At 42.1% G+C, this 14088-nt stretch overlaps 1 protein-coding gene and 1 pseudogene across 1 annotated transcript; both read right to left on the bottom strand.

Moving 5' to 3' along the window:
• Window positions 1–6790: 6790 nt before the first annotated feature.
• Window positions 6791–7754, bottom strand: LOC147450633 (small ribosomal subunit protein eS4z-like; annotated as a pseudogene).
• Window positions 7755–10148: 2394 nt separating this feature from the next.
• On the bottom strand, window positions 10149–13777 carry LOC147450632 (mitochondrial phosphate carrier protein 3, mitochondrial-like). The gene is made up of 6 exons (XM_086520761.1): window positions 13313–13777; window positions 11675–12036; window positions 11498–11541; window positions 10940–11154; window positions 10733–10857; window positions 10149–10579 (listed from the first exon to the last, which is right to left on the bottom strand). Exons 1-6 carry the CDS (start codon window positions 13577–13579, stop codon window positions 10546–10548), a joined length of 1047 nt encoding a protein of 348 aa, XP_086376887.1. The 5' UTR covers window positions 13580–13777; the 3' UTR covers window positions 10149–10545.
• Window positions 13778–14088: the final 311 nt, after the last annotated feature.

The raw sequence follows: 14088 nt of genomic DNA, 5'->3' as shown, positions 1-14088 counted from the left end.
GTTATCACACTGGGTGAACTGAAAGCGAGAACTTACAAGAACTAAAAAGTATTACAAACAATAGAAATCACATAGTTACAAGTTAAAAATCTAAATGTATTAAGTAGGTGCACGGGCACCTAGCTGTATGTTGATCAAAATGTTGCAAAATCTTGATCTAATGAAGAGATGTTTTCTGTTTTCATCCATGTCTTGGATCATAGGCTATTTTCATGAACAAGCAATGCCATCCTGTGATTAGCCAAAGTTGTTTTCAAGTTACCAGTTGTACTTGCGTGTGTACACGCTCTCATGGTGGTGTGTGTGTGCGTGCGTGCGTGTGTGTGTGTGTGTGTGTGTGTGTGTGTGTGTGTGTGTGTGTGTGTGTGTGTGTGTGTGTGTGTGTGTGTGTGTGTGTGTGTGTGTGTGTGTGTGTGTGTGTGTGTGTGTGTGTGTGTGTGCACATGCACCCGTGAGAGAGAGTCTAAAAAATAGGGGATACTTGTAGTTGATGATGCAACCAAGAGTGAGTGTGTGTGTGTGTGTGTGTGTGTGTGTGAGAGAGAGAGAGAGAGAGAGAGAGAGAGAGAGAGAGAGAGAGAGAGAGAGAGAGAGAGAGAGAGAGAGTGTGTAACTCACTACACAAGGAGGCAAAGGTAGGTGAGTATTCTACTGAGCAAGCGAGTCACAACTATGTTTGTGTATGTGTGCATGATATAGGAAATATGTGCTTCAAAGCTGTCGTGAGGCATAGCAAGCAAGGGAGTAGGCAGGTAAGTTTGTAAACAAAGGGTGTTTGATGTATCCATGCTATTGATGCCCTGTGTATGTGTAGAAGAGAGAGAGAGAGAGAGAGAGAGAGAGAGAGAGAGAGAGAGAGAGAGAGAGAGAGAGAGAGTGATGTACACAATACACTCTCTAACGATGCCATGAGGTAGAACAAGGCAGGTAAGTGTGTGTAGATAGGGTGGGTAGGCCAAGAAAATTGACCCTCTATGAGAGCCAAGAACATGCATGAAGAGATGAGCACTAGCGTGGGGCTTTTAATGAAAACCATTGGAATTCATTCCCAATATTGGTTTCTTCACTAGGCAGATCTATTGCAAATGCACTGGCCACTAAGGTGTCAGTTCAACCCCATGAAAAGAAAATTGTCACATTTTCTCTGGTCCGAGATGCACCCAGAGTAAAGTTCTCAAAAGAAGGTTCATCCTACAGATAGAATTCTTGTAAGGGTTTGACAAATATTATTGGTGGAGTAGGTCATAGTTGTGTGTAGGGGTGTGAATATAATGGGGAAAAAACATATATATTCAAGAATTACATTAAAGTTTCCACCAGATAAGATGTGTATCTTACTCATCTCTGTTATGTTCCATGTGCAAACCATACATCAGGGAAACTTTACTAAACATAGCAACTTAGAGTAGTCAACCTATGAGTGAGCAACCTACATGAATGATTTGCCTATGCACATGCATTTGTGTGGTGAAAATAGGTGTGCTGAGCAGAGGAAATCAACATCGAATGGGCAAGGGGTTGTGGATAGAGACAGCTTGATTTTGTGATGGAGACATGAGGTAAGTGCATGGGTGTGTTCTTTATACACAAGAAGAATCCAAAAGAGGTCATTCTATACATGCAAGAAGATCAAGAACAAGAAATACATACGAGGGTTCCAGCTTGTAGAGCACGAGATATCCATCTCAAAACTTTGAGTTGTACACATTATTTTAAAGAAAGGATCTAATGCTCTACACATGCATGTTCATGTGTTGTCAAATGAGCAGAAAGTCAGTTATCTCATTGGATGGAGAAAAAAGAAGATAGAGAGATCAAATCTACAGAGAAGAGATTGATCAAGGTAATTTGTATGATCAAGGAGGCAACCAAGTCATGTCCATTGACCCTCCACAAGATGTTCCCAAGGGTGCTTGCCAATTATTGCTAGGGATCAAGTAGCTCTAATAAGATCCACCGCACCACCAATTTGTTTTTTTTAAACCAATTTTGTGAGACCTTGAGAGGGCCTTTTTGTGTTGACCTTAGTCAATTTCATGTGCCTACTTGTGCAAGGGTTGGGTAGAGGACTGCAAGGTAGGAGGTATGGGCTAGAATTGGCAGTCTCATAATGTGTGGGTGTACATGGGTGTATGTTGGAGATTGAAACCATTATGATAGTATGCCACAAAAATTCCCATATTAGGAGGCAACAATATTAAAAAACAAGACTAAATTCTTGAGTGTGTGTATGTACTAGGGTGGAGTAGAAAATCATAGTGAGCTCAGGGTTAAGACAGAAAAACGTAATAGCAAGCTTTGAAGTAGAGTTCAAGGTACAGTATAGATAGAGGGATACCAAATTGTATGATAATCTAGCTACTATTTGTTATCAAGATTTTGTGTGTGTGTGTGTGTGTGTGTGTGTGTGTGTGTGTGTGTGCACGTGCGCACGTGCATGTGTGTGTGGCACTCCCCCAACCGCAGGAGAGGGTCCATAGGGTTGGAGGTAGCTCCCACCATGTGGAACCCTACCAACCAAGTTGTATCAAATGAGACAAAAAACAACCAAGGAAAATTGTGTTGCAATGTTCAAGTAGGGGCCATAAGTGGTGAATAGGGTACCATAAAGTGGTGCCCGACTTTAAAAGGCATTGAATCTAAGATAAGATGCTATTTATCAAATTATAGTAAATAGAGTAGTGAATAGGAGATAGTCCCTTACTATTGCACATACCTATTGAATTGATCTCTATTTTAATAGATGGTATAAGTGTTTGTTCATGGAAACCATCCAAGATCCTACAAAACCAAGCTCATATGAGTACAATTATAATGCTATTTTGAGCTAAACACAAAATTGATAACATTATCATTCTCAATCCTCTGTGCACAACATTAAAAAATAGTTGTACCTCTCATTGACTAGATGAATGAAAAAATCTTTCCAAACTATCATGGTGGGTTAGGTAGTCCACTTTTAGAAGTAGATGATGATGTGCCATGACTAGAGTTACGTATATGGTAAGCATCTATATTCATGTTATCTGCCCTTGACCGGAATAAGAGTCCACTGGACCCCAACATATCCTCTTGGATTGGGTGGGCCAAATTAAAAATGATAAATAGTCATAAAACAAGAAAAACCATGGATATGATTAAAGTGTCCACCCAATCTTCACAAGTGAAACATGTATATCAAAACAATAAACATGGTTAATATAGTTAAGAAAGTTAAGAGTGTTACCCTACCTTGACCAATTAGGAGCCCAAAGGGCCCCAAACCCATTCACTTGGATTAGGTGGGTCAACTTAAGGTGAAACTCTAGATTCAGGCTAAGGTATACCCAAACATATTAGGAGCCCAAGACCCCTAACCCATCCTCTTGGATTGGGTAGGTATGGTCAAAACTTAATATAGGTCTAAGCCCATTGTATGGTATTAGCCCGTGACCAAGAGCTAGTTAGGAACGCGTGTGTGTGTTTATGTTTGATTATCTAACAATAGTTTGACATGTGCAAACTATTGAATTATACAATGGAATTAGAACAAATCATATGTGTATGCAAAAAATGAGATTTAAAGCTTGCCAAAAGATACAAACCAAACTTTACAATATGACAATTATAACATTTTATATTCATGGAGTTTGTATACAATTATTCTTGAGGAAAAATAAAAATATCCAAGGACATTTATGGTAATGTCAAAAATTGGAATCAGCTTACGGATGATGACTTGCTACTATTGTTGTGGTTGCCATTGTAATCCCAAGGTAGGAGACTATTACCTGACACCATCCAAGAAACACGAGCATGTTAGTATTGGCATTGCTTGGGAAGACAGGTCTCACTGACCCCTTCCACTTGTTATCGATGTTAGAATTTACAAAGAAACCAACAACTAAACAAACATCTAGGTGCAATTAATGTCTAAAAATCTAATATCCCAAAAAAATTGGGCAACGTCTTGTTTGTTTTACCAAAAAAAAATAAAATTTCTAGCTATCTCCATTTCCTAAGAGACCCGAGGATTCTATGAGTATTCTATGATCATCTACAATCAAAATTAGAGTAATGTTTGACACTTATAATATTATTATGACAACATCTAATGAGTTTCTATTCACACTAAACCCATGTCCTCATCAAGTAAAGGTTAGTCTCCAATCTTATGAAAGGTCAAAAAAATTTATGGATCAAAATATATATTAACCTAATAGTAATATGTTAATTCTAGTGAAAAATTGAAAGCCTTATCTTCTGGAGTCTTACCACGCACCAAGCGAGTTTTTTCGAGCAAAGACAAACCCGAGCAAGTGTTTGTACGCAAATAGTAAATTTTATCATCAACAAAATATTTATTGTTGGCTATATACTGATGTACTACAGCAAAAAGATTTTTCAATGGATAGACTACCTCCTAAATTCCAAAAGATCAAAGTTTACTTTTTAAAAAAGTAACACAATATCTAAAAATATTATCTTCTGGCTCAATCTCTATTTATTTAATTGTAATCTCCTCTGCTTCTACTCTTCTTTGGCTTGGATTTTTCTCGCTTGGGCTTCACATGTTTGAGCATGAAGTAAGGTTGATAGACTAATAAGAGTTCTAGACCTTTACTTAATGCTAGTCATTCTATGTTTCTTTTTGTAAGGTAAGTGCTCCCTTGTCTAGTACTTTGGTTCTTAATTGTCATTTATACTTGAGGCATGTGCATCCTTCCTCCTCTTAGCCATATCAATTTGATAGCACCTCATTAGTTCATTTATACACCAATCATCCCTTCCATGTCGTCTTGCCCTGCCCATACTACAAGGTTGTGATCTTCATACAAGGGCACCCTTTTTACATGACACATGTCAGACAAACACTATGAAAGACTTCTTTGGTTACAATAAACTCATGTTTTTCTTTAATTGACCAATATATGTCTTTTTTAATCAATCCACAAAAACAACAAAAGATTTTGGCACTTTTCGATTGTGATTTTTTACCATACAATGTGAAAGAGGGTGGCATTGAAGGAAACAATATTCAAAAATTCCAGGCTAGTTTTGAGGGTGGCATTGAAGGAAACTGGCTAAATTTGGAGGAGTTTAGTATAAAACTTGGTAAAAATCCAAAATTTTTTGTTAAAATATTCATTGTTTTTTTTCCATTAGTTCCTACAAAAGGTTTTGGTGAACACTTACTCGTAGGATCCTCTCTCTCTCTCTCTCTCTCTCTCTCTCTCTCTCTCTCTCTCAATCAAGAGGATAGAGGATCCTTGGAACATTTTTAAGTCTTTTGGTGAAAATTGACTTAGACAAAGAAGACAACCCCACCAAACCTTTCTTGACAAGTGGAGACTGGCAAGTACTTGAGCACTTTTGACACCTTAACATTGTCTCGTCCAAATGCCTTCTTAAGCGGAGGATCACATAAGATCTGCGATTTCTTAGTACTACTATGGAGCTTTTGAGCCTTGATGTAGTCCCATACTCGCTTGAGGGCATCAAGCCTCGTGGTCTCCGAGGTTTGCAAGATGGGAGCCAGGCTAGAGGAGACCCTATGGAGGATTTGAGCGCCACCTTTGGGCTCGGGCTTGGGGTCGGACTCAATAGTGGTTTTGAGTTCGGCCATGGGCACTTTCTTGCTCATCTATTCATCAACTCATGCAAAACATAGAGCAGTCACACACTAGACCAGGGGCAAGATCCCGTTCGATGGCAAGATGAAGGATCGTGTTGATCGTAAGAAGACAGATTGGAATTGGCTGGGGTTGAGTGATCAAAGATGGCACTTGCACGTACAATACCCCATACTGTAGCAACAAGGCTGCACGATACAACCGAGCATTGGATGGCCTATACCAAAAAGCACCTACATGGACGAGAAGAGAGAGGTAGAGGTGATGGCGAGGAAACTTTACACAGCTTGTCGGTGAGAGAGGAAAGTGCTGACGAGATGGGATGGCTACAATAGCACACACAAAATCCCTCATTTCTCTCTCTCTCTCTCTCTCTCTCTCTCTCTCTCTCTCTCTCTCTCCTTCTCTCTCTCTCTCTCTCTTTTAAAGAAGAAGGAAGTGTCAATGCAAATTTGCCAAAAAAGTAGTACATGAGCGAGCTAGCATGATGGAGAACTTGATTTCAGCATGCAGGAATCTAACTACAAATGACCATAAATGAAGAGCAGTGCATGCTAAGGTAGGTCAATGTAGGCGATGGTGACCAATCAAACGTAGTTTTCGTTGTTGCCAAAGATTATGCAGGCGATGTTGATGTTGAGGCCAAGGCAGGTGGTGAGCAATAGGTTGGGCAAGGTAAGCTTCACACATAGAGAGTCAGAGATCCTAGCAAGCCGGCACCAGATTCAACAAGGATGCACATTGAAGTGCGGAAGGATGCGGCTACGCTGCGGCACCACTCAGTTCGGCCATCGCCACCATTAGCACCAGAAACCCTGTGACCATGCGCTTGCTGGAAGCCATCTCTCTCTCTCTCTCTCTAGAAAAAAGCAGATCTGAAGACTCTTGCTCACCATAAGAGCACAATACAAAACTTAGATACACTTCTTCAAAATTCCTCATTCGAGATATCGAAAGCATTGCCTTAATCCTAATAACAAGCTTGGATACACTCATCTTAAAATGTCCCAAAAGTAAAAGAAATCGTAGCATTCAAAATTCGCTTGAGTTCAAAAATGAGTTTCACATGATCATAAGCCAAGCCAGGTTCAAAAGACTCTTTTTGTCAAGAGACCCTAGTACTATACCTCAAAAGGGAACATCAATCTACAAAAGAGAAGCCTCCTCAAAAAAGAAACTCAAGCCACAGCTCCCTTTAGAGCTCCTGCTTTCTTCTTGGCTTCTTCAACAATTGACAGCTTAATACCCTTGCCTCTTGGTAGAGTCACCCAGGGCTTGCTTCCTTTACCAATAGTAAACACATTGCCAAGCCGGGTGGCAAACTCTTGATCGGTAGCATCTTTTACATGCACAACTTCGAAACTTCCCTTATGCTTTTCACGGTGCTTGATAATCCCAATCCTGCCTCAGTTGCGACCACCAATAACCATAACAATGTTGCCAATGTCAAACTTGATGAACTCTACAACCTTTCCGGTCTCAATTTCAACTTTAATGGTGTCATTGGCCTTGATAAGGGGATCTGGATTGCGAATGGTGCACCTATCAAATGTAGTGATGTAGGGAATCTCCTTCTCACGGAAGGAGGCATCTCGGACCTTGCATAGCTTGTACTTAGACTCTTCAAGACTGAGGGAGTGCAAAGTGAATCTTCCCTTGCTATCATAAAGGAGCCGAAAGTTCTCTCCGATTTTTGCAATGAACACAACATCCATAAACCCAACAAGGTAACACTTGTCCATCCTTACTTTCCCATCCACAGATATGAGTGGCTACATTGCAATGACAACCACTTCACGATAGGCCAAGGCATACTTCAATCGATTCCTCAACGAGACAACCATCGGCAGACATTCCCTCGTCTTATGTGGTCCAGGAGAGGGCTTGGGCACAAAGTCACCACCAAGAGAGGAGGACCCAACATGAATTTTAGGAGGGACAAGAAAAACGCAAACTCTCCGTGAAGAAGTTAACCCTAGATCCATTGAAGGACGTGCACAGAATTAAAAAATGGGGCAATGGGGCGTGATCATGGTAAGCATGAGAGTGAGACTATTTAGCAGAGACGTGTATGAGACGTGTATGCGAGCGAGACTATTTAGCATTGAGACGTTTGAGATGTTTCTTGAGACCGCCTGCCATGGTTTCACGCTGTTAAAGCGCGCCGTCACCTCCTTTGCGCGGTGCTGAAAGAATTCTCTCTCTCTCTCTCTCTCTCTCTCTCTCTCTCTCTCTCTCTCCCTGAAAGAGCGCGCGCCGGCGTGCGCTCTTTCAAAGAGTTTCTTTTCTACCAAGAGAGAGTAAGGTGCACAGAGAGTGGAAAGTGAGGCGATGCAACACTAAAAGCAGGCAGTTGGCGGGCGACGGGCAGCGGGCGACGGGCAGACAAGGAGAGATAGGGAAATTGATAGAGCGCGCAGAGGGCGACCTGCCATGCATTACTATTTAACCAAAAAAGTTTTTTTTTTCTAGTTGTGGGAAATCTGTCTCACTCTCTCACGTTGGTCTGAAGCATGCAAAGGAAAGGTGTCAAGGGAGGGCTTTGGGTGCTGAAAAGTGGACTTGAGGAAGTTCTAGGCATGAAGGCTTGGGTGTTGGGCAAGCGACGAGGACTAGAATAGGGTGTTTATAACAACACCATTGGAGAGCGTGAAGACGAAGGGAGAGAGAGAGTTTTTTTTTTTTCCCTTGTCAGTCTTGGAGTGCAAGAGTAGGATATTCTAACCAGCTCATGTGTGTGCATGGTCAAGGGCTTCGAAGAATTTGGGAAGTTGTGTGCAAGAAGGCAGAGCAAGGGAGACAAATGGTTTGAGAGCGGCGGTTGTAGTCTGGGGTGGAAGGCGCAGGTAGAGCACGACACTGCTGTGGAGGCGCAATGCCTTCTCTATCATTTCATGATTTTCTCTCTCTTTCTCTAGATGCAGCGATGATCAACACTGTGGTAATTACTTTCTCCCTTGACCTCCACAGACTGAAAAAAAGGGAGTTGGGGGTACCCTTTGAGCCCATTAAGTAGCTCTTGCATGCGGGTGCAGAGGAGGGGGGGGGGGGGGGGGGGGGGGGAGAGAGAGAGAGAGAGAGAGAGAGAGAGAGAGAGAGAGACGAGCGATGGCGTACAAGCGAATGAGCAATCGCGGCAAGCGGATGAGCACAAAGAGTGATTCAAGTGCTAATGGCAAGCTACCGTCCGAGAGGATAGAGTGTTGCAAGTGATGTGACAATGCCAGTATGTGCTTCAGACCAGAGAGAGAGAGAGCATGACTAAGAGAGAGGTATGTATCAACAATATTGAAAAATTGTTTGTCTTGTGGAATTTCCCAAAATTCGTAGCATTGCACATGCGATTGACTATGGAGAATTGCACTCTCTCTCATGTGTCCGCACCATCGAGGGCGTGTGGGCTCGCACAAGAAGAACTGCCATGTGAGGTTGTTAGTCGAAGATTCTTGGCATCGTGGTCGCTCATAGGATGATTGATGTAGTCGAGGGCTATGGAGAGAGGTGAGGGGCCCTTGCGGGGGGGGTGCGTGGTGCGTAGAAGAGGTGCATATCATAAAAATGAAAGGGTGGTGGGGAGTGAGGGGAATCTTTCCAATTAATAATCCAATTTAGTTAAATGTGAGCCAATATGTATTGAGAGAGAGAGAGAGAGGTGTGATTTAGCAGATACGCCTCTCCGGTCTCCTTTTGCTGCCTCTATCCGTCCCCACCAAAAGTTCTGAACTCTTGCCTCGTAGGAGCACGTGCTGTCCCTACATTGCCTCGCTTAGTCCAACACCACAATTCTTCACACTCGATGCTTAATTGGGTTGGGGAAAACCCTACTCAACCCACAACACCAAAAACAATGGTGTGACACAAGATTAGGCCGGGCTGCATCAACATGTAGAAGCTCTACTTGTGACAGAGTTTAAGGTCGCTTGACGCACATCAGCACAGATATGTTGATCCTACATCATGCACGATCTCCACCTCCTCAACCTCTTCCCTTCCAGGCTTCCCTCGCCCATATGCGATCCCCTCCTCCTCCGTCTCTTTCTATCTCTCCTCCATCTCTCTTTATCTCTCGAAAAAAAAAAAGTCCACACCGCCATGAGCTCTTTTAGACACTTTTTTTTAAAAGAGATTGAGAGAGAGTGAGGAGAGAGAAAGAGACGGGGAGGGGTTGGATAATGCAAACAATCAATGAAGGGCCCGACACTGGGACACACAAGGGAATAAATACACCCACCAGCAAGTACACGTGTCTCTGCACAGATCGGCTTACAAATTTGCAAACTTCCAGGGCATGTACAAGTTCATGTGTACGCATGCTGCGTGCACGTGCACACATGTATAAATATAAAATTAAAATCTGATGTATGGACACAGATACACTAAATGCAAGTGAGTGCATGCACACACATTTGGAAGTGTTGCATGCACATATGTACATCGCATGTGTGCGCACATATATATGCTCCATTGATTTGTTCCAAAAAATAAACATACAAGGTATCTTCTGAAGACGCCAAATTTAGAATCTATGCACGACGCTGCAAAAATGGTGCAAACAGAAAGCTGCCATGGCACAATTATGCGTAGAGAAGGCTAGTCAAGGGCCAAAAATATTTGAGAGGAGCAATCGTATCCATGCGAGAGAAAGCGGCATACAGTTGCCAAAGCACTAGTACATGGAACTTTTAAAAGAAATAGGTAATTGTAGTAAAATTACAGCCAAGGCAATGGGGATCATATTACATGCAAGAGTTTGAACAACATGAAGCCAAGCCTACTATGAGGAATGATACATAAGCGCAGGGACAGGTTGAAGAAAAGATACCATGGAACCACTGGCGCACACAAGTCCCCTTGCAAACATTCTGTGCCCATCCTATAATTGCAGAATCATCAAATGTAATCAGGAATGGAGACATCACATGCAAGTGCCTCTTTACTTCTTTGTATCGCTGCCGCCAGTAGTCGGCCTGAACGGCAATCGGCAAGTTAACAAGCAGCCATTAGAGCATACTATAAAATGAAACATTCATGGTACTTAGCGGTGTCACAAGCTTTCTACACGCATTCACGCATGCACATCTACCAACATCACCAGGACAATGAGTTCTGGTTTTACTTACAATCCCACAAAGACTTTGAAGGCGTCATAAATTCCCCATTGGGCTCCAGTTAATGCCCCAATCATCACAATACGAAGAGGAAGACCGTGCGTAAAGAGGCCAGCCGGACCAAGCTTTTGAATAGCCTTCATACAAAAAGGAAGGCAGTTACCAAAACTAAAAGATGGACATCATCATGATTTATAAAGCATGTAAGAAGAGCCTTACATCACCAATGGTAGCCCCATTTGAACTATTTAGGAAAGAAACTAGGTTGTCTGCAGGATGAGAAACGATGGCACAGAAAACTCCTGCGACATACCCACCAGCAAAGCTGACTGCCAATTGTGTTGGTTTTGAGCACTCATTCTTTGGGGCAGGCACCATGTTATGGTAAATAAGCTCTACCGCCTTCTCAAAGCAGGCAAACTTCATCATGGTATCTGAAAGTGCATGAAATTGCCAGGTTTTAACACACGGGACAGAATGATGTTAACAAAGAGCTCATTAAACTAGAAAAGGGTGAGAAATCTATATATGGCAGCGAGAAATTGCCGGGTTTTAACACAAGGGACAGAATGATGTTAACAAAAAGCACATTAAACTAGAAATGTGGGCTGAGTTATATTCATGAAAAATCTTCATATGGGGTTTCTAAATTAGGCCTTGGAACGGACATGATATGGTGGATTTACAAATATTGAACCCCCCGAGATTAAACCATCCACAACTCTGCATTACAAATGAAGGCAACATAAAGTACCACACAGTAAGGAACTAACTTACAAGGAATTTGCCGTCCCCAAAGTGGCACTATACCCTTGTACAACCTGTCAAATGTTACTGAACAAGACATTATAAGGAGACATGAAACAAAGAGTCAGTCGACAAAATGGGACGCAATGCAATACAAACACACACAGATCAAACCTCAAGTCAGAGAAAAAGAAGTGTAGGACATACCCAAGGTACCCCTCTGAAGCAACAAATTTTGGAAAACCATCAGCCAAACCTCGTGCAAAGTTTGGCTGGGTTTGCACGCGCACTTTTACCGCTTCAAGTGGACACAATGCTACATCCGCAATGAACTCTGCAGACGCAGCCCCAGCTAGGTATATTAGAGATTTGTACTTTGCTGCATTCTCAGCACCTGCCATGTCTGAATAGTACTTTTTGAAGAACTCGTAAAAGCAAAATTTGCAGGCTCCTTGCGCACTATAGCCAAGCAATGTTGGCACCCAGCCCTTGAAAAGGCCCCTGAACCCCTGCTCCTTCCAAAGGATACTAAAACCACTTGCAATGCTTTTATATTTGATTGGATCAATCTGTTACCAAAACGAAAAAATGTCAAAGACATCTATGCTCTCACAAAAAACATTGTAAAATCATGTGCATTACGAATCTTCACAGTAAAAATCAGGCCCGTAGGGTTCACCATGTAATCATGTTAATATACCATGTGAGTTCAACAGGAAAAGTTTTCTATTTTTAAAAATTTAAGCAATTTAGCAAAGATACAATAACAAGAGGGATTTCTTAAATCCTTTTTGGGAAAGAACCCTTTGATAAATTAAAAAAAACGGGTCAATAGAATTCATGTCAACATTTTAACAAGGGGTTTTTCTAAATACCTTGCAAACGCACATTACATAGGGAGGTTCCTAATAGTGGACCCCCCAAGAAATCAGGTATGCGATAAAAAACAAGAAGTGATAAATGTTGATCATGGTGCAAATGGCTACTTGCTTAAAGATCAATGGCATTAAGGAGCTACAACTAGCTTCAATTCTTCTTAAAGAAATGAACTCTTTGTGAATCACACAACTCTTCCGTTGATGTAAGCGCAATCTTGGATCATGCATTTTTATTTGAGTAAGCATTGCCTCGATCATACAAACTCTTGTTACAAAGTCTCTGAATATGATCTGAAGCACATTGCCTCATGCTATACGTGATCAACCCAACATCAAGGATGAAAGGTCTATCCTGTAGCTATCATATGCACCACAAGGTCCAAAGCAGGTTACTTGGTGATTTTGCTAGCAATTGAGAATAAGCTTTGATCTGATGGTACATGCGGATGTCACATGTAACATACGATATTTAGATCCGCCAATTTACATGCAAGATGAAGGATTAGACTAGATATGTTGCTCAGTCTCATTCATTTGTATCTGGGTTAAGATGAAAGTTTTCCTCTTCCCTTAACTGGTAACATATTATCGCATTTGGGATATTACAAAATAGTAAGGAGATTAGGACTCCTTAGATTTCTCTCTGTGCCGTAGAATAGCAATTTTCTCAAGATTTGTTACTACTTCAGCAAACGCAACATCCCCTCTTTTCCTCTCCCACGAGTGGAGGAGAACTCATCAAATGGCTATGTGCCCAAATCTATGAGTAACTGGGTTTCTACTACAACTTCAACAGTACAATAAAATACTTGTGGTTGGCACCCACAAAACAATGTGAACATGAGCTCCATCCTCATCAGTGCAATGTTCACCATTCGAGTTCGAAGTCTTCAATGACGGCGCCACCGTAAACAGTAAAGCATTGTACAAGGCATGGTACAAAAAAAAAAGAGAGAGAAATGAATACCTGCATATTGCATTTGACGAGATCGAGAGGGGTGAGGGCAGGATGGGTGAGGCCACAGCTGAGAATACCTCCGGCTGCACAAGCCGCATAGAAGCAACGTGAGTACATGTCTATGCTGCCTGCTTTTGAGGGGGGCTCACTGGGAGAAGCAGCGCTGAAATGGGCTTCATTTCTCTTGGCTTTCTCTGACGATGGCGGCGATGATGGAGTGTGCCAGCCTGCTTCTTGCAAGATAGGCGACAATTCACGGCTGTGTAAAGCTCCCATATTCACACATGCAGAGAGCTGCCCAATCTCGAGCAGCAATCTCAGATACAAAGCAAGCTCTCTCTCCTTAGATACAAAGTTCGCTTGCTCTCAGTAGCAAATAGCAATCTAAGCTCCCTCGCGCGCGCGCGCTCTCTCTCTCTCTCGTTCTCGTGTGTAGGTGTCCTCTTTGTACCGTCCCACTTGTCCAGCTCCTGCTCTTTCCCCCTTCTTCTACAAAAACTTTAAAATGTATTTTCTTTGAATAGCCCTGCAGGAGGCCCATTGCTAAATTCTAATGGCTACATAAGGGGCGGGCCTCCTCGGAACTATTTGACACCCCCTTGTCAGGTGGGATCAATGGTCCACGATCTTCGAACAATCTTAATCGTCCGTTTATTCATAGGAATAAAAAGATTTTAATTGATTGAGCCCTCGCAACTTGAACCCACCACCTACTCTTTCATTAATCTATCTCGCGCTACTTGAAATGGAGGTGAGAACACTCGGCCATATAACAAAAATTAAGG

The sequence above is a fragment of the Adiantum capillus-veneris genome, chromosome 9 (assembly GCF_014529385.1).
Source record: "Adiantum capillus-veneris isolate H3 chromosome 9, ASM1452938v2, whole genome shotgun sequence".
Classification (NCBI taxonomy): domain Eukaryota; kingdom Viridiplantae; phylum Streptophyta; class Polypodiopsida; order Polypodiales; family Pteridaceae; genus Adiantum; species Adiantum capillus-veneris.
The sequence above is the reverse complement of the archived record's forward strand: the minus strand, read 5'-3'. Positions and strand labels throughout refer to the sequence as shown.